At 43.7% G+C, this 21244-nt stretch overlaps 2 protein-coding genes across 3 annotated transcripts in view; one reads left to right on the forward strand and one right to left on the reverse strand.

The window, feature by feature from the left end:
• Window positions 1-438: 438 nt before the first annotated feature.
• Window positions 439-21244, reverse strand: part of fkrp (fukutin related protein) — a 101901-nt gene continuing 81095 nt past the window's right edge. Inside the window, exons 1-2 of one of the 2 annotated variants that reach the window (XM_083773554.1) lie at window positions 3145-3497; window positions 439-2775 (exon numbers count right to left, since the gene is read on the reverse strand). In XM_083773554.1, the coding sequence (XP_083629680.1) occupies window positions 986-2593 (1608 nt within the window). In that variant the 5' untranslated portion in view covers window positions 2594-2775; window positions 3145-3497 and the 3' untranslated portion in view covers window positions 439-985. Of the gene's footprint in view, window positions 2776-3144; window positions 3498-21244 lie in introns of those variants that run through there. The other variant, XM_083773555.1, reaches the window with a different exon arrangement.
• strn4 (striatin, calmodulin binding protein 4) overlaps window positions 4539-21244 on the forward strand; it is an 87999-nt gene continuing 71293 nt past the window's right edge. The window contains 1 exon segment of the mRNA XM_083773549.1: window positions 4539-5011. Within this exon segment, the coding sequence (XP_083629675.1) occupies window positions 4688-5011 (324 nt within the window). The 5' untranslated portion in view covers window positions 4539-4687.

Genomic DNA, 21244 nt, shown 5'->3' on the forward strand with positions numbered 1-21244 from the left:
TATCTTTCTTACCTTTCTTTGTAGTCGTTACGTCCCCACCAAAGAGGTCCAGGTGTTTTTTTGTGCAAAAACTCCATCCATTCTTCCATCGAAAGAAGTAGTAAAGTGTGCCGCTTGGGATATTATTTACATTATGAAGAGAGGATATATACAAAGAAATTATAATTTTGAGCGATGGAAATAAGCGAATTAGCACAACACCCCATAGCCCCATTCAATTCAATGCAATTCATTTAGGGCTTATGGTAGGGGAAATAGCCAATAAGGAGCTTTTGCACAAAATAACACCTGGACCTCTTTGGTGGGGACATAACGACTACAAAGAAAGGTAAGAAAGCCTTTTAGTATGGAATTCTCCTTTAACCCTGGCCCTAATCAGGCGCAGGTGTTGCCAGTGGAGGTGAAACTAGTTTTTATTTTGGATGTAAGTCTAAGTATAGGACTTTGAGCAGTTAATAAATATAACTGAACTATGAACTAAATGAATGTCTGGATATCAGTTTCTGGAGCACATCTGAACTTCCTCGGCAACGGCGCTACACTTTGTTTTGACTCTTTTTCAAAGATGTTTGATTGTTCTTTATGATTCATGACTTAAAATACATTTTCCTCCTTGTGAATGAAAAATATCACACAGAGAGGAGAACTAATAAACCCATGCAGTGCCATATTTCATTTTCACCACAATTACTGATACGGTAATAAACAGATACATTCAACCGTGAATTTGATGCATTGCTAGGTGAATTGATACCTGTACAGTAGAGTATTTGGTGTCACTTTCAGTAAAACTCCATTCATCATTTTGGCAGCGTACTAGAATCTCCACATTTATTTTGGGCGTGAATTCGAAATTGTGCGACCAGTCTCTGGATCTGTTGAATTGTTCAGTACAAAAAAAAAAAAAAAAAAACAACACAAAAGACACAATTAAAAATGAAAAAAAAAAAAGCTGCTCTCTGCCTCCCCCGATAGCCTGCTCTCATCATAGCTTGCTCCTGTCCAGCCTCTTCTTGGCAGGGTTGGGGTACTGGGGGTTCTCGATCACCCCCTCTCCGAATTTGAGCTCCAGGAAGGCGCGGTGGTTGTTCGGGCTGTAGGCGCTGATCCCGGCGAAGGGCATGGGCACGAGGGGCTGCAGGAAGTGCTCCGGGAACTCCACGTCCTGCTTGTGCTCGGTCCACGTGTCTTTGGTCATGACGCCGTTGCGCGGATAGAACGGCCACAGGTCCACGTGCAGGTGGTTGGCCTCGCTGTACTGCACCCTGTAGAAGTCCCCTTCCACCGCGCGCTCCCACACGTAGCCGTTGGCGTCCACCAGGGAGCCCGAGTCCAGGTTCTTCAGGTGGTCACAGTTGGGCACGTCCTCCAGGTAGATGCCCAGGTCCACGTCGTAGTCCCAGGGGATGATGTCCTGATGGCGTGCGGCGCCCAGCAGGGTGCCCCCCTCCAGCCAGTAGCGTACGCCAGAGCTTTCCAAGATGTTAATGACATATTTAGTGGTCTCTCTGAGCGCCCGTAGGCAACAGGGGGGGGTCCAGCGCTCCAGATAGAGGTAGTCCGGGGTGTCGTCTCGCACTGTGCCGAAGCAACGGGGGGTCTCCTTACTGCAGCCATGCCACTGTTCCTTCCCGTCGGGCAACAGAAGCCGCTTAAGGCCAAAGCTTCTCATGAGCTTCCCCGTAGCCTCCTTCAAACGAGTGTCGGCCTTCCATTGGTTGTGGGCCGAGCTGAAGAGAGGCCGGTGGTTAGCGGAGAAACAGGGGCTCTCCAGCAGCTTAACCTTCCAGCCCCTCAGCGAGGTCTGGATGAACAGTGAAGAGAAAAGGGGCCGCGCCAGAGGGACAGAGAGGTTGAAGAGATCCTCGGTGCGGATGAGGACCACCGCGTCCCCTTGTAAGGCCGTACACACACTCCCGCTGCTCCCAGACGCCGCTGGCGTATACGTGGCCGTCCACTCCCTCAGGCTGACCCGCAGGTGTAGGCACTGCACGGCGCTCCGAGCGAGCACCGGAGCCGCCACCAGCCTCACGGCCCCCCCGCCCTCGCCTTCCAGCTCCCTTATCAGCCTTTCCACCGCCCGGCCCTGCTCCAGCTCCACCCCGTCGGGGACCAGCAGCACAAACTCGGTCTGGACGTGGAACTCCGGCCTGTGAGCCTGAGGCGGTTGATCCGGGCTGGGGGACAGCACCAGAAGGCGAGCCCCCTCTGGGAGGTACAGGGGAGGGTAGGGGTAGGCGTCGGCCACAGCCAGGAAGGGAAGCTCGGGCCTCTGGAGGGAGAACGAGCGTGCCACGTCCCCGACGTAATTTTCAAAGTCTTCAAACTCCCGGATGAGAACGGTCACGCGAGGCGCGCGGCCGTTCCCCTCCACCCCGACCGCTCCTCCCCCTGGTAACCCGCCGCCGTTCCCCACCAGACCACCAAGGCCTCCGCCTAGTCCAGAGACCGGTAGGGCAGCTCTCCTGGAGCCCCTGGTGAGGTCTTTTCTCTTCTCCATCATCTGCTGCTGGGCTCGGGAAACATAGTAGAGAATCAGGAGGTTGAGTACAATGGCTGCTGTTAACAGGCCTTGGCAGAAGCTCACACGCATGGCACCTGATGGTTACCCCCACAACCGTCTCAGCGCTACGAACGAGGAATGAAGACTCTCGGAGTCTGAGAGCTCTAGTGGAAGTTTATATTGCTGGCAGTCAGGTCCCCCATCGGTGTAGAGCTGGAGAGCTGTGTGTGTGTTACAGTGTTTGTATATCTCTCTTGAGAGTTCAGGGAGAGCTGTGTAAATCCAGAGCACAAAGCACAAGGACATTTAAAAATAGGCAATAACCCATTTACCATAATATATATATATATTTTTTTCGATCAACATCCAAATAGTTCACAAGAACATCAACATGCTCTGATATTGGATAAGTATTACTCTTTGACTTTGAATTGAAACAACTTTTCTGAAGTCTGCACAATCTCCGTAGCAATTAAGAGCCTCCTGTCCTGTGTCCAGTTTTGTGGGTGTTGGGGCTAAGGTCCTAACACGCACTGGATGTTACAGGGTGTTCTCTAGTCTAGACCAGTAAAAATGCCACAAAAAACATACATGCTTGACAATTTATTGACAATACATTGTTGTTGTTCATATTAACTCACCTTTCTTTTTGTCGTTAATGCAGTCGGCAGTTCCGACCCATATGTTACGACAGTGGCACGGTCGATGTCTAATAACCTAATATTTATGTTTTCATTTCCATAGCCGTTCGGTCCATCTGCAACCTACAGTAGTCTATAATGTACAGGAGGAATCCTGTGGACAGCGCCAGTGAAAAAACACAGATACCTACGCATGTTTGTGTGGAATCATCCTTATTTTCGAACGTCACACTCAACACGATTTAATGAAATTAACAACATTTGATACCTATAAATAAAACGCAGAATTGGTAGAATAAATAAATCTGCACCTTTAGCGTAATAAATGTCACGTCAGCCGGTCAGTGTCAAGGCAGCAAATATTAGGCTAGAAAATAGAAGACTTTCCGGTGGCCGAGCTCTTCAGAGTAAAAGTATCCGCTAAAGTAAACAAAAACGATTAATTTGCACATTAAAACAATACATTGATTATTTAAACAAAAATATACAACACAAAATATGTTTCTGTGTATTTTTATTAACCTTTATAACAGTTAGTTATAACATTAACAAATTATCTAAATGGATAAATGCTGTTCAAGGTTTTGACTTCCTGTGTAAGGTAAGGTATTCAAAATAAAGGCTAATTTATAATAATTACTTCTTAGACCGTTCACTTTACAATATTTTTTGAATGTTTATGAATTGGACTGTCTGTGACTATGTAGGCCTATATGTTTTTTAATATATTTTCTTTATTTGATGGAAATTGAATAGAGAGAGAGATAGGGGCTCTCTGTGACGAGACGTCGCTGGAAACTATTACACTATAGGCTACTGTTTGATTGATTGATTGATTTATTTATTAACAGTTTGCAGAATTATTTCAAGCACAAACTCAATAAGACTGTTAATTGTGAGTGGAGGGGAATTCAGATTTTACGGGGGCCAGTTTCGAATTGCAGCTGTACGTTTGTAATAAGATAATAGCCTATAGCCTACTGTAAGATATGAAACAAGAAATATACGTCAAATGTTTGTATGCAGCAAATATTTCATTGTAGTCTGATGAATTGAAAATGGTGGACCCTATTTGTAAACAAGTGTATAATGCTTTTATGCATGGTGTCGTCCAATCACAGTATCATTATCATTATCATTATTATTATTATTGTTATTATTATTATTATCATTATCATTATTATTATTATTGTTATTATTATTATTATTATTATTATTATTATTATTATTATTATTATTATTATTATTATTATTATTATTATTATTATTATTATCATTATCATTATTATTATTATGGCGCTTTACGTTGAAGGCTGGGAACGGAAGTGTCGTATTGTGCCAGGGAATAGTTGTGTTGTACGTAAGGAGCGTTGGAAGAAAGGGGGTTAGGCTTTAGAGTGGAAGGAAGGAAGGAAGTGCTGCTGGCTGGCTCTGAAGGCAGGCAGACGGACGGACGGGGAGGACGTCGTTGTTTGTTGTTATTATTCTCTCTGCCTTGCTTCCACCTCCTTGTCCTGGGCCGACACAGCTCGAACTGAGCAAAATGGAGGCGGACAGATCGTGCGGGGCGGCCGGCGGACCGAACCAGAACTCTGGAGGAGGGGGAGGAGGAGGTAACGGTGGCGGCGGCATGGGGCGCAGCAGCAACCCCAACGGGCCGAAAGCGGCGCTCGGTCAGGCGGCTACTACGGCCGCGGCCGCGGCGGCGGCTGCCGGGGCCATGTCTGCCGGATCGTCGCTGCCTCGGGAACCTCAGGACGGGGACGCGGGCCTGTCGCTGCCCGGGATCCTGCACTTCATCCAGTACGAGTGGGGACGTTTCCAGGCCGAGAAATACCGCTGGGAGGCCGAGAGAGACGAGCTCAGGGTAATTCTTTTTAAGTCAATTTGTCCCCGTTTTACGCTGCAACACGCAGGAGAATAAAATGATGTTCATTTATCCCACAAACCATGAAACCAAGTGAATCTTCCTGCAAGGTTTGCTCCCTACATCATGATGCTAGGTAGCTAACATTTGTAGTTGTACAGATAGCCTTCTATGACGAGGTTATATCTATCAAACACGTAAATATAATAACACATATACATGATTTGATTTAGCTGTGTTACCAGATTTATTATTTTTGACCAATGTGAGAAGTTGAGAACGCATGGTTTGTCCAATGTGTAAAGATCATTTTGAGATTGTTGAAGCCCACTGGGACAATATTGAAGTCTCTGTTAAGTCAGTCGGTGTGTGCTGAGGTCTGTTCTGTTGTCAACGTGAGAACCAAATCACACCTGGACCAGCTGAACGAATGCTTCAGTTGATACAGCTTTTCACACTGATGATGGAAGAGTCAAGAATCTGTTGTTTATTTTTTTGTCATCCTGTCCAGGACTTAAAGAGCCGAGCATGAATCTGAGATATCCTAGCTAGTCGTCACTCGTCATTTACGAGAATTATGAATATAAGTTAGTATCGAAACATAATTTATACACACTACAACTAACATAATGATGTATTGTGTACCATACCACACACACGGGGTTGTAGCCAAATAACGCAGCGGGAGACTGAGGCTGGGTTGTTCGCCACAAGACGAGAGCATTATAGGCTCAAAATCCTCAATCTGTGCAGACTGAATGAGTGATGCACTCTGCTTTCAAAACAGTGATTACCTGCCTCTGAGCAAGGCATTCAGTAACCAACGGCTCAAGTAGAGCTGCTACTAAGACCGGAGAGACGGTGGTTTTGCTACAGTTAGGTGACTCCCAGCAGGTGTGTGCAGGGCGTTGCAAGAGAAAAGCATGGCATGATAATCACACCTTCCTTGGATAAACAAAGGGTATGCATTGGTTGCACACAGACACAATTCCCTCTCTCATAAGTGTGTGTGTGTTTTAATTTTATATTCCAATTTGAATTACCTCAACCCTCTGTCTCTCTGGTAACCACAGTTGGCTTTACTGCAGCAATAATATTACCTTTGGATTTCCGTAACGTTGCATTAGCTCTAAAGAATCATATCATCACTGGCTGATTGACTCTGCTGTGCCTCGTTTCTCTGCCTTCAACTCGAAGCCATGTACGTACGGTAGTTATATATAGAAGCATGATAAAATATGGATGCACAATAACAAAGTGACTGTGCTGTACAAGCTCACTGCTTTTATACACGAACATGTGGACGAGCGGGATGTTGGAAGCTGTGTGCGTGTGTGTGTGTGTGTGTGTGTGTGCGCGCGCTGCGTGCGAGCGAATTATCAGTCACCATGTCCTATTAAAATGAAGAGAAATGCATTGTGCAGCCATGTTGACATAACACTGGGCATACTGTCAGATATACTGTTGACACACAACGCACCAGCACACACAGTCCCATGTTGCTAATATAATATGCATGCTGCCTGGGTTCACAGTTCACACACTCGCTATGACCACTCTGTTTATAGCTCCCATGTAGCTTTAGGCAATGGGCATTGAATATGCATGCATGCAATGCTCCTAAAGAGCCTTAGAACATTATGCTATAATCTATTCTTGGGGTTTAATTTGTAGAATACACACTGGATTGGAACCTTCTAATGAAAATATTGATGCTTTGCTCCTACATAAACTGAACACTGTGCATGCACCACAAATCCACAACAATACAGCACATATTGTTTAAAAAGCATGTGTGTTGGTGGGTGTTTGTTCTGTTTGTCCTTTAGATCAAAAAGGTCAGTCAATCACAGAGAGAATCAAAACATGTCGCTGACGCTGCTGCTTTTTGCTGATGGGGTGCGGCCGGCGTGCCCCTTTTGGATTGGGTGACCTTTGGTCACCCAAGAAAGTGAACGCAAAGGCAGCGAAAAAAAAAATGGCTTTCACACTAATGGGAGATCATTCTCTTGATAGAATTGAAGACATGCCAGCACTCGATATATGTCCTTTTCACATGATAAGGTACGCGTTTCGGCCTGGTCGGCCAAAACGCGTACGTTGTCTGCTTGTCAGAGGTAAATGCATCATGTGAAAAGGACATATTAAGTGCCGGCATTTCTTCATTTTATATCATGGACAAACGTTGTTGTGGGTTGTTGTCTGCTTCGGCAGTACTCTCTTCTTCTCAGATCATGTCTCCTGGCCTGTCACTGTTGTATTCTGTGTAGTTGTATGTGTTTTATAGGAATGTAGGTCACATCGCAGTTATGTTGCACTGTACTGAGTGTACAGTACTGTGTGACGGAGCATATATGATGCGCCTACAGACAGTGCGTGCAATTGAATTGCCCTAGTGCATGTGGCATTTCTTTTCCTCTTTATTTTATTACTGGTGTAGATCAGGTTGTTAAAAACTAACACCTGTGGTCAAATGTCTCCAGTGACAGGCTAGGCATGGAAGCCACACCCCTCTGTAGGTCAGGTGGGACAACAGCAAGAATGACAGGTGGCCAGAGGGCCAGTCTTACGCACGCAGTCGCACACACACACACGCGCAGGTCGCGCACATGCACACGCACGCACACACACGCGCAAACCCCACTACCCCAGACAGTATACCGCAGTGCACACTGGCTGCACAGCCAACTTTGAGGTCGTTTAAGACAGTGGTTCCCAAACCTTTTCATGTCAAGGACCCCCAAATTGACACTAATGACCCCCCCCCCCCCCCCTCCCCCATTTGAAAAGATATGCCAAGGACCCCCCCATAAGAGAAGATTTTTACGGCTCTAGCAGTGATTCTCAACCGGTTTAATTTCAAGGACCCCCAGTTTCACATGCATTAGGCTACGGACCCCCATTTAATGACATTTCTATCACTGGGACCCCAATTTATATAGTAAAACCAACGTTAATTTAACTCTGGGAGAGTTTCAGACCCATAAGGGTCCATTTGGTTCCAAACTATCATTTAGCCAGGTACCCCCTGGAACTTGGACCTTGGGAACCACTGGTTTAAGAAATGTTTGTTTTTATGCTAATCCTGTTCGATATATTTATATAGAGTCTGAGTAGTCCTTTTATGAGGGGGCCACTAGCCCCTCCTATATATAGCTTTTGTCCCCACATGTCTCATATTTACCATTGACAATGAACGGAGAAATTAGGTCATACGTGCCTTAAATATGACGTAAATTTGTGTCAACACAAACATTAAATGCCATTGACAATGAAGGGAAGAGTTACGGCATACGTAGACGAGCAAATCGGCAAACCAATCACATAAATTCAGTTTTTCATGAGATGATGTATGATGATGTATAATGATAAGAGCGCCCCTCACTTCACACAGGTGTGTTTTTTTATATATATACATTATGTGCTAGCCAAATGCTTTTGTTGTGCCACTCACCATTATGCTGATAGAACCACGTTAGAAGACAGACATTGGTCTCCTTCTCTTGAATAAAAAATATCACACCTGTGTGAACTGAGTGGTGCAACTCCCCCCATCTGAAAAAAAAATGTTGTTCCAGGGACCCCCCAGAAGCAAATATTCGAGTTAAAAACGTTGCCTCTGATTTTCACGATATTTAAAAAATAGCAGACCTACAAGCTCGTAGTGCGCCACTGCTTGTAGATCTGCTATTTTTCAATAGCTAAAGTATAGCATAAATGCTAAAACACCAAAAGGGGTTCCCGCCAAAAATGGGTTAATGCTAAACTTGTACCAGGTGGGAACACCTGATATTTTCCACCCAGAATAGCGACGCCAGGGTTCTTGTGGTTAAAAGGAAAACATGTTTTTATCAAGACGCATTTAGATGACCATTAGTGACATCATAGCATAGAATACTGTTGACCCAGATGACATCACTTCCTGTTGAGTGTGGCCAAGCGGGCCTCTGGGTACTTGTTGTGTCTAATAATTAATAGTCCTGTATGTGCTCTGCTGCTCCCAGCAACGATGTACGACATGACATCTGGAGTCGTCCCGGTACCATTGTTTTCAGAGTACAAGTACTTCATTTTAAGTACTTGCCGATACGGAGTACCGATATGAGTCCTTTATTTTTGTTGAGTAACCACTTATTTTACCCGTTTTCTCTATGGCAATAGCACAAACTTTGGCATGCTACTAGTCCTACATACCTAAACCTACCAACCCCATTCTAGCCTACTTAGGTTCATCGTACGGTGGACATGTTTGCCTGAAAAGGAATCTTTGAAAGGTGTCATAGTTTTAGAAATGTAGTGCTCTGTAGATGCAGATGGATCTACGATCTATACACTTGTCAGTTGTCATGTATGTTTGTAGATCGGGTGTCTTTGGGCGATTTGCTGCAGTGTTGGGTCAGACTGTCTCCCGTTGCATTCGTTCAGCCCATAGTGTCAGTTGGATGTTTTGGTACTCGGGTCAAAGTATCGGGGGGGGGGGGGGGGGGGGGGGGGTTCCGAGTAGGAGTACCTGAGGGTGGTATCTATCGACCCGAGTAACCCATACCAGTATCCTCATGTACTGTACTGTACCTAGGGATGCACCAATCCGGCTTTTTGGCATTTGATACCGATTTCGATACATGGGGGTCCAGTATCTGCCGATACAGAGTACCGATCCGATACCCCCCACAAAGAAACGTAATAACCTATTAAGCTGTATGCCTCACTGTGTGGAGTCTGGAATCATTATTTTGTGTAAGGCAACATCAAGGCTTGACTTAAACATTACTTTCCCAACTTTGTAAAACAAAATGTAACAAACACAGATATAAATGCACTGAATTATTTATTAAATAACTGTGCAACAATTAGACCAGGTTAATGTGTGCGCAGGCTAGCCTGGCTGCATTCCACATGTTATACTGTCAATACTACACTGCTGTGTCACAGAGGAGGTAGAGTTGTTTTCATACTGTAATTACACATAATTATCGGATCGGATCTGATCGGATAATGGATCGGCCACCGATCCGATACCCGATCTAGAATTTTAGCCTGGATCGGCGCCGATCTCCGATACGAGTATCGGATCGGTGCATCCCTAACTGTACCGTTACATACAGGATGCTTGCCCACACAAACCCTAGCCCTCATAAGCGTATTCTGTATGAGTCCATTAACACTGAGGAGTTTACAGTATTGTGTGTGTGTGTGTGTGTGTGTGACTTAGACCCTGTTTTCTTTTCATCCAACTATGCAAAGCTTTGAAAAGGTCTGTGTTTAGTGTCATACAGGTAGCCTCTACACAAGTAAGACGCGCAAACGCGGGAAGCGAACGCAGCTCGTGGTTGTGTGTGTGTGTGTGTGTGTGTGTGTGTGTGTGTGTGTGTGTGCTACAGCTGCGCCCTGTGTGTGTGTGTGTGTGTGTGCTACAGCTGCGCCCTCTGGTGGCGGGCGGTGTCACAGCGGGACAGACACACACATACACAGACATGAGCAGCAGGGTCTCATAGTAAGTGGCTCACTGCGTTCGCAACTAGGGCTGCACGATATGGACAAAAATTCATATCACGCCACAAAGTGACCATTTGCCCAATCGAATAATCTACAGCTCTGGCGATTAATAATCGATTAATCGACCCCCCCCCCCCCCCCTGATATCAATATCAGATAAAACTTTTAAGATTTTATATTATGCACATGCCATGGTCACATGACCATTATGTTGAGTGCATGCTTTGATGGTTACAGTTTTATAATCAGTTTTGATGAGTAAACCTTTGTGGAGATCTTCTCAGTGCCATTCAGGTCAGGATGGAAAATGAAATCCATTTGGATTTTGGGAGAAGTAGTTTCATAAGGGGCTGGTATGAAGTACTTAAAAAGAGAAAAGAGAACATTTTCAGTCTACACTCTACTCTACACCTGCCTTCATTTCATCTGATTGTCTGTCTGGCAGGCACTTAACAAGCGATCTTTAACTGTGTCTGTTAGAGAGAGGGGCAGAGAAGAGTGGCTTTGCTCAACTTGATTTATACTTATATTCTCCACTCTGATGAAGGTACATGTTCGATATATCATGCAGCCTTACTTATTAGCCAATATTATGGCTATATTTTTATATGGCGATTTCGGAGACTGCAACTATTAATCGGAAAATCGATTATTCGGTGGCATCCCTAATATATATGGCAGATATCTCTATCGATACGATACGATATAATTCATATCACGATATATATGGCAGATATCTCGATATCGATACGATACGATATATCGTGCAGCCCTAGTGTGTGTGTGTGCGCGAGCGTGTTGTGCATGTTCGTGTATGCAGGACAGAGGGACAAACGGGAGTGATGGTTTATTTTCCGAAGGGCACAGGCTAAAACAGAGGGCTGGCTTTAGAAGTGAACGATATATCGATATATCTATATCGCGATACCGTTGCCTTTTTGCGATACTGATATTGTGCATGTTCATACCTCGATAACGATACGATAACGATATATTGTGCAGCCTTACTCTACACACAGGCAGTCTCTCTCTCTCTCTCTCTCTCCTCTCTAACTAATACGCACTTGGATTCCAAAAAAAATGCTGTCCCAGAAAAGTTGCGTGCTCTACTTGCTGGCTCATGGATTCTCTCCTGGGCGATGGAGAGATGAAAGGATGAAGAAGAGATGTGGAGGAAAGGAAAGCCGCCCTTGACCCTGTTCTGATAAGAGAGAGAGAGAGAGAGAGAGAGAGTGGTTCTGTTCTGGTGGAATGGGCTAAATGTGTCTCTGAAAGGTTATCATTGGTAGGCAGTCACTAGGCTACTGTATGGGGACCAACGTATGACTGCAACTATACATTTTATTACAGATTATTCTATTGAATAATGTTTCATAATGGTGTGATATGGCATTGGTCCAGTGTTGTTTTTGGCAGCAACTTTTAGTCATAGTCTCTTCAATAGTTTTTATTTAGTTTCAGTCACTCTTAGTCACCTGGAATGTTTTAGTCGACTAAATATCATAAGATTTTAGTCGACTAAATCGACCGTTGATTTAGTCGACTAAAATGTATTTTGGCGGGCCTTGATGCCGTCGTAATGACTGTTTTTTACACTTGCTGAAAATAGCCGATCTACGAGCTCACACAAGCGACGCGTTGTGAGCTTGTAGATCTGCTATTTTCAGCGTGACTAGAGGTCTCTCCATCTTTCCAGTTCTACTAAATGAATTGTCAGGTGTTTTATTTATTATCCGTCATCTCATCCAATCAGGATAGAGATGACCCCCATTCATCAGCAGTCATTTGAGACTTTAGAAATATTGAACACGACCACTTGATTGATTGATTGATATATTTATTAACAGTTTGCAGAATTACAGTACATTTCAAGCACAAACTCAATACAAAGACTGTTAACTGTGTGAGTGGACGACCCAATTAAGCATTACACTTGTTTACAAGAGGGTCCAACCATGTTCAATTCATCAAAACATTTAGAGACGTACAAATAGACACTTCTATATAGTTAAAGAACAGAACAGGAATTCATCATAAAGGAAGCAAAAAGGGAAAAGAAACATATACAGTGGTGGGGAAAAGGAGGGGGGGTGGGGGGGGATTCAGATTTTACAGGGGCCCGTTTCGAATAGCAGCCCTCCGTAGGTGCCCTTTGAGAGCGGTTTTGAAGGAGTCAAGGGATTCACATGTCTTAATGACTGTTGGTAGGGCCTTCCACATTTTGGTGGCATAGGAGCGAAAATAATTTATTCCCTTGTTTGTGCCGAATCTGGGTTGTACATGGTTTGTTGCACTCCCTCTGGTGTTGTGGCTGTGGACTTCGTTTACTTAACTCTCTTGTCCTCTCCCTTCATATTGTTGTTGTGATCCCTGATGGAATGGTTGAGGTTGAGGATGGAGGGCACTTACACAACATGGGGAGGCATGTTGGTACAACTACAAACAGCACCACACAGTCAGTCAGTCATGCCTCAACATATCTGACAAAGCCATTACTTATTTGACCTATGCTCATTTTCTGTGCGTGTGTGTGTGTGTGCTCACTGTTGCGTGTGCAAGCGGGTATGTAGTACGCACGCCTGTGTGTGTGTGATGTTGTGTGTGATTTGCTGTCTTGTTTGACCAATGAACTGAAGCCAAGAAAAGCCATGTCAGAGTTGTGATATTATTGGGTGTCGGAGTAGGAAAAGGGGCTGGTGGGAACTTGTCTCTCAAGGAACACTGAACGCAGCGTGACAGTGTCGTGTGTGTGTGTGTGTGTGTGTGTGTGTGTGTGTGTGTGTGTGTGTGTGGGGAAATGAGTGAGTGATAAAGCAAGTTCTAGCTTGTCCCACTGTCAAGCTAGATAGATAGATACATTCCACCATCCCCGCTCTGTCTTTGAATCGACGCCAGTGCGATATACTTGGCCCCAAGCAGCCCCTTCTCTTCACATATTTTATATATTCTTATTAAAGTGACATAAGCGTACTTTATTTCATCTTCCTTATAAACCCATTCTGGGCGGGAACCCCTTTTGGTGTTTTAAATTGTTATGTTATAAATTAGCTATTGGAAAAATAGCAGATCTACAAGATCTATAGCGCGGCACCGAGTGCCGCGCTATGAGCTTTTAGGTCTGCTATTTTTTTTAAACGTGGCTCAATGTGCCTCAAATCTTTGGATATATATTGTTACAGAGTGAACATTTTAACTCAAATATTTGCTTCTGGGGAGGTCCCTGGAACAGCATATTTTCAGATGGGGGTCGGAGGCATATTACATTATATTACACAATATTTGGGGTCCTTGACATGAAATATTGAGAACCACTTATCTATCTTATCTATCTTAACTAATGGTGTTTTAAATTATAACAAAACACTACTGGAGCAAAGCCTGTGTGCGGACTACTTTCTTCACTGTATGTATCTACTTTAGTCCAGCACAATTTACAATTTACAATTTAGGCATTTAGCAGACGCTCTTAATCCAGAGCGACTTACATTAAGCAAGAACAAAAAAGCATGGGAATACATCACATAAAAAGCATTTATCATGAAACATGCGTAAGCTAAGAACGTAACAGTGGAATATCTATATAATTAAACTATACATATTACATATAAACTATACATCTATACTACTATGCTATACATATGTACTATGACGTGCTATGACTACATACAATGCAATTATAGTGCTGTCTACATAACATGCTATAAGACTGTATCAAATGCTATCTAAGTCTACAGAAATGCTATCTAAGGGGGTAGCACCAGCCAGGAAATGGATGTGCGCAAGCCACCTGCTTTTAAAAAAAACCACTGATACAGAAAACTTTTCAGAAAACTGTCAGGATTTTTTAAGACATTTTTCTTTTAATTTCAACGTCAGGCCTAAATGGGTTAAAAGCCTTTTCTTTCTTTGGGCTCGTACTGAATAACACCACTGTGGTTCTTTATTGGCCTTATTTGCAATTCCCGTAGGTGGGAACGCCATTATTAGATCTCAAGGCTGTCTTTAAAAGCCACAACTTGTGTGTTGTGGTGTTCATGTTTTACTTTTAGAATGCTTGTCATTCAAGATGACCTCAGTTTAAGGGTAGACGTTAGTAAAGATGACCTCAGTTTAAGGGTAGACATTAGTAAAGATGACCTCAGTTTAAGGGTAGACATTAGTAAACACCTTTTGGTGTTAGCACTACGTTCTGCTTTAGCTATTGAAAAATAGCAGACCTACAAGCTCGTAGCGCGCCACCGAGTGGCGCGCTACGAGCTTGTAGGTCTGCTATTTTTGTAAAAATCGAAGAGCGACTGACATAGAAGACATTTTTAGAATCTGATCTCAGGGAATGAAAACTGTCAGGATGTAGAAGAATTTTTTTAGAATTTGATCTCGGGTCAGAATGGGTTAAGGGTAGACATTAGTAAAGATGACCTCAGTTTAAGGGTAGACATTACATTAGTAAAGCTATTTCTATCCAAAGAGCTTTTGGATCAGACATCATCATTGACATGCCCACATGCCCACTTTGATGGGGATCTCTCTCTCTCTCTCTCCCTCCGTCGGGACACTTAGATTAGCGTGTATTAAGCAGGATTGGCAGGAGTGAGTTAGGTCTGCTTCTATCGCTAAGCTTATTCTGCCGTCCTTCAGTAGCCTATGTACTGTATGTACAGTAGTGTGGGTTACATCATGTGTGTGTGTTGTTGTATATTGGATCAGTGGTGGATCACAGAAACATGTACCTAAACCTGAGGGGACTTTGGAACAGCGGCGATGGTGTTGCATACGAGACAAAACGCACTTGGTTGCTATCAGTGTTTTTGGCAGCAAAATTTCTGTTTTTAGTTTTGGTCGTAGTCTCTTGAAATGGCTTTCATTTAGTTTTAGTCACATTTTAGTCACCCGGAATGTTTTAGTGTTAAACTAGTTTTTTAGTCGACTAAATATCATAATATCAAATAGCCGATCTACAAGCTCACAACACGTCGCGCTGCGACGTGTTGTGAGCTTGTAGATCGGCTATTTTCAGCATGCAAACAAAGTGTAAAATGACTTATACTGGATCTCTTGTCCACTAGGCCCTTCCCTAGGAAGTGTTTTCTTGTATATAACTTAAAACCGACGTTTGTGTACAACACTATTGGAAAAAGGTTTGAGCTGACGCTGACAGGCCCTTTTTTGATGGCAGATGCCATTTAGAAATCACACCCGTGTGTGAAGTGAGGGGCGCTGATATAAAACAAATTGTGACAAAACAAACATTAAATTCTCTTTATTGTTAATGGCATTTAATGTTTGTGTTGGGGACGACAAGATGACGTAAATTTTCCCTTCATTGTCAATGGAGTTTTTAAAACAAACATTGAACTAAAAACAAACATTAAACCAATATATTTACATATACCGGTATTTAAAGGTATATTCAGTGATTTCACTTAATTCAAATATCACTTATTTTTTTGTTTTGTTGTGATAATCCTCCCTACTATAGAGTGTGCTGGCCATATAAGGAGTTCCTCCCTGTCCCCAGTTAACCCCTGGGGGTCAAAAAACCTTAGGTTTCGTTTTTGACTCTCTATCCTGATTGGACGAAAGGCTGGGTCCCACAGCCAAAAACGAAACCTAAGGTTTTTTGAGTGAAATCACTGAATATACCTTTAAAATGATATTTGTGATCTACTGGTACATCACGATCTACCTTTTGGGCACCGCTGTCCTGTCCTGGATGACTGACTGTGCCCATGTAGACCGAGTGCTTGTCCCGTGAGATGGCACTTTTTAGGCTGCTCCATTTTTACGGGACTGCATGCATGCGAGTATGGGAGTGGAAACGCACACACACGCATGCACACAGCCACGTGCACACGCACGTGCGCGCACACACACACACACACACAGAGGCATGCAGGGGGGAAATGGACTGTGAAATGAGCCGAGTGGAAGCATCCAGCTCCGCTTGGCAGAGGGAGCTGGCAGGGCATGGAGACGGACACACAGTTAGCCCATTCTGGGTGTTTTTAAGCATTATGTTATACTTTAGCTATTGGAAAAATAGCAGATCTACAAGCTACAAGCACCGAGTGCTGCGCTATGAGCTTGTAGGTCTGCTATTTTTAAAGAAATCGTGGAAATGTAGTGCAAATCTTGTATTCTTTCAGAGCAGAACGTTTTTAACTCAAATCTTTGCTTCCGGGCGAGAAGAATCTTTGCTCCTAGAACAACATATTCTCAGATGGGGGGGGGGGGGGGGGGGGGGGGGGGGGTCGGCGGCCAATTACATACATGTTGGGGGTCCTTGACATGAAAATGTTTGAGAACGACTGACATTTGAATACTCAATTGCCAGGAGGAATAGCTCACAACACGTCGCGCTGCGACGTGTTGTGAGCTTGTAGATCGGCTATTTTCAGCATGCAAACAAAGTGTAAAATGACTTATACTGGATCTCTTGTCCACTAGGCCCTTCCCTAGGAAGTGTTTTCTTGTATATAACTTAAAACCGACGTTTGTGTACAACACTATTGGAAAAAGGTTTGAGCTGACGCTGACAGGCCCTTTTTTGATGGCAGATGCCATTTAGAAATCACACCCGTGTGTGAAGTGAGGGGCGCTGATATAAAACAAATGGTGACAAAACAAACATCAAATTCTCTTTATTGTTAATGGCATTTAATGTTTGTGTTGGGGACGACAAGATGACGTAAATTTTCCCTTCATTGTCAATGGAGTTTTTAAAACAAACATTGAACTAAAAACAAACATTAAACCAATATATTTACATATACCGGTATTTAAAGGTATATTCAGTGATTTCACTTAATTCAAATATCACTTATTTTTTTGTTTTGTTGTGATAATCCTCCCTACTCTAGAGTGTGCTGGCCATATAATGAGTTCCTCCCTGTCCCCAGTTAACCCCTGGGGGTCAAAAAACCTTAGGTTTCGTTTTTGACTCTCTATCCTGATTGGACGAAAGGCTGGGTCCCACAGCCAAAAACGAAACCTAAGGTTTTTTGAGTGAAATCACTGAATATACCTTTAAAATGATATTTGTGATCTACTGGTACATCACGATCTACCTTTTGGGCACCGCTGTCCTGTCCTGGATGATTGACTGTGCCCATGTAGACCGAGTGCTTGTCCCGTGAGATGGCACTTTTTAGGCTGCTCCATTTTTACGGTACTGCATGCATGCGAGTATGGGAGTGGAAACGCACACACACGCACGCACACAGCCACGTGCACACGCACGCACACACACACACAGAGGCATGCAGGGGGGAAATGGACTGTGAAATGAGCCGAGTGGAAGCATCCAGCTCCGCTTGGCAGAGGGAGCTGGCAGGGCATGGAGACGGACACACAGTTAGCCCATTCTGGGTGTTTTTAAGCATTATGTTATACTTTAGCTATTGGAAAAATAGCAGATCTACAAGCTCATAGTATATACACAGATCCCCCATTACTATTCATGGTGAACCGATCAACCAGGTATGTTCGTACAAATACCTAGGAGTAGTAATAGACCATCTTTTGTCATGGAAAGATCAGATTGATTCAGTGTGTAAGAAAACAAAGCAAAGAATCTACTTCCTTCGCCGTCTAAGATCCTTCGGTGCTAGTAGACGGATTCTAATTTTGTTTTTCACTTCTGTTATTATGAGTGTTCTTCAGTACTGTAGTACCACCTGGTATGGATGTTTGTCTGCAGCCCTAAAGTCACAACTGCTGCAACAACTGAACATTTGTTCAAAGATTGATGGACAACAACTTCAGAAACTTTATACATCCACATATGATAACAGCATCCTAAGGTTAGCAAGGAATATCACCTCTAATACTAAGCATGTGTTGTATGGAGAATATAGGTTGCTACCTTCAGGAAGGAGATATGGTGTACCAGCATACAATAAGGTCAGACTAAAGAGGTCCTTTGTCTACCAGTCGACCTTGAGGCTTAATCAGGAGATGTAGTAGCCACAGGATAATCTAAGCGGTGGATATTGCTCATGTCTTTATGTATGTAAATTGTCCTGTTTGTGTTTTGTTATGTGTTTCTGCATACTTGGCTGCTGTGTCGCAAGACAAATTTCAGTGTGAACTGACAATAAAGTACTATATCATATCATATCATATCATAGTGCGGCACCGAGTGCCGCGCTATGAGCTTGTAGGTCTGCTATTTTTAAAGAAATCGTGGAAATGTAGTGCAAATCTTGTATTCTTTCAGAGCAGAACGTTTTTAACTCAAATCTTTGATTCCGGGCGAGAAAAATCTTTGCTCCTAGAACAACATATTTTCAGATGGGGGGGGGCTAATTACATACATTTTTTTGGGGGTCCTTGACATGAAAATGTTTGAGAACGACTGACATTTGAATACTCAATTGCCAGGAGGAATAACGTCAAATGAGATATGGGACTACTTTTGTTAATATATAAAAGGATTGTTGTAGTAACATTTTGTATTGGTACATTGTATATGATATAACCACGAGTGTCAACAACAGAGTCTGGAGGGGTGTTGTCCAGGGTTTTTTTTTTTTTTTTTTTACTGCTAGTTGTGTTTTGTTTTTTGTTTGTTTTTTTCTTGTCTTTTTCTTTTGTGTAAGTCATGTGAATTTTGTATGCTTTATTGAAAATCATTAAAAAACGTTGATGACAAAAAAAGAAAACGACTGACATTAGAAACATAGGGTTTTTCAAGAAAACAGTCAGGGTTTCGAAGACATTTTGCAGAATCGACCCCGGGGTCTAAAGGAGTTAGAGTGACGAACAGAGATGGAGGAGGAGGGGGCGATGGCGGCGACGGCATCTGCCCAATCATTGTTCCTCCTTCCACTGACAAGAGTTCAGACCCAGATGAAACGCTCATCTGGAGCGAGGGTTCCGTTTACGTCCTCATTAACCTACTTTTTTATTTATTTTAACGGGACTCACTGTGGTTCCTTCCTGGCGTTTGTTTGTCTCTCACACCCCGACCAGGAGAGGGCGACCATGGTCCATGGTGTAGGGATGCCCCCCCCCCCCCATCAATATCAGATCAAACTTTTAAGATTTAATATTATGCACATGCCATGGTCACATAACCATTATATGTTGAGTGCATGCTTTGATGGTTACAGTTTTATAATCAGTTTTGATGAGTAAACCTTTGTGGAGATCTTCAGATTGTCTGTCTGGCAGGCACTTAACAAGTGATCTTTAACTGTGTCTGTTAGAGAGAGGGGCAGAGAAGAGTGGCTTTGCTCGACCTGATTTATACTTATATTCTCCACTCTGATGAAGGTACATATATATCGATATATCATGCAGCCTTACTTATTAGCCTATATTTTGGCTATAAAAAAATAATAATCGATTAATCAGCGGCATCCCTACGCTGGTCCGCTACAAACAAGCCCCTGTTCTCTCTTCTCTTGGCTTCTTTATCCTGTTCAGAACCCCCGGGAACCCCTTTTGGTGTTGTAAGCATTATGTTATACTTTTAGCGGTTGAAAAATAGCAGATCTACAAGCTCGTAGCGCGGCACCGAATTTGCGTCCTGCAATGTTTGTGTTGACTAAAAGCTGGACATAGGAGGCCCCTCAAAAACAAGCACTCTGTCTGTATATCTCTGCTGTCTGGGAGAAACCACCTAACTCCAACATGTATACAAATGTCAGGAAATGAAGAAAACCTTATAATTTATTTAAACGGTGAAATACTGCCTCATCATCAAAGTTGGTATCGTGACTGACGTTATATATTATCAATTACTTGCATGAGACGGGGAGAGGTGGTGGAGTTAGCTGCTTTAGCAGACAGTTTGAGAGGGGGAGAGGTGGTGGAGTTAGCTGCTTTAGCAGACAGTTTGAGAGGGGGAGAGGTGGTGGAGTTAGCTGCTTTAGCAGACAGTTTGAGAGGGGGAGAGGTGGTGGAGTTAGCTGCTTTAGCAGACAGTTTGAGAGGGGGGGAGGTGGTGGAGTTAGCTGCTTTAGCAGACAGTTTGAGAGGGGGAGAGGTGGTGGAGTTAGCTGCTTTAGCAGACAGTTTGAGAGGGGGGGAGGTGGTGGAGTTAGCTGCTTTAGCAGACAGTTTGAGAGGGGGGGAGGTGGTGGAGTTAGCTGCTTTAGCAGACAGTTTGAGAGGGGGGAGGTGGTGGAGTTAGCTGCTTTAGCAGACATTTTGAGAGGGGGAGAAGTGGTGGAGTTAGCTGCTTTAGCAGACAGTTTGAGAGGGGGAGAGGTGGTGGAGTTAGCTGCTTTAGCAGACAGTTTGAGAGGGGGAGAGGTGGTGGAGTTAGCTGCTTTAGCAGACAGTTTGAGAGGGGGAGAGGTGGTGGAGTTAGCTGCTTTAGCAGACACGCACACACACACACACACACAGACACACATTCTTTTTCGTCTCCATCAGCTCACAGAAAAGGGAAAAGGAAGGGAATTGGGAGCGAGGAAGCAAAGAGAGAGAGGAAGGATGTGACTTGAGAGTAGGTATGTGAGCGAGCGAGGCCAGAGGATGTGTGTGTGTGTGTGCGCAGATGTGTGTGTGTGAGTGTGTGTGAGAGCTCGGTCAGATGTGTGTGTGTGTGTGTGTGTGTGTGTGTGTGTGTGTGTGTGTGTGTATCCTCTCCGCTGCAGATGTGTGTGTGTGTGGTGAGAGCTCGGTCAGGAGTTTAAAAATAAACAGCCACCCTCTACTTATTGCTTTTGGTTTCGGAGAATTCAACCTTAAATATCCTACCCTCTGTTTAAGTGAAACTCTGTTGAC

This window comes from Protomyctophum parallelum (assembly GCF_964188405.1).
Source record: "Protomyctophum parallelum genome assembly, chromosome: 9".
Classification (NCBI taxonomy): domain Eukaryota; kingdom Metazoa; phylum Chordata; class Actinopteri; order Myctophiformes; family Myctophidae; genus Protomyctophum; species Protomyctophum parallelum.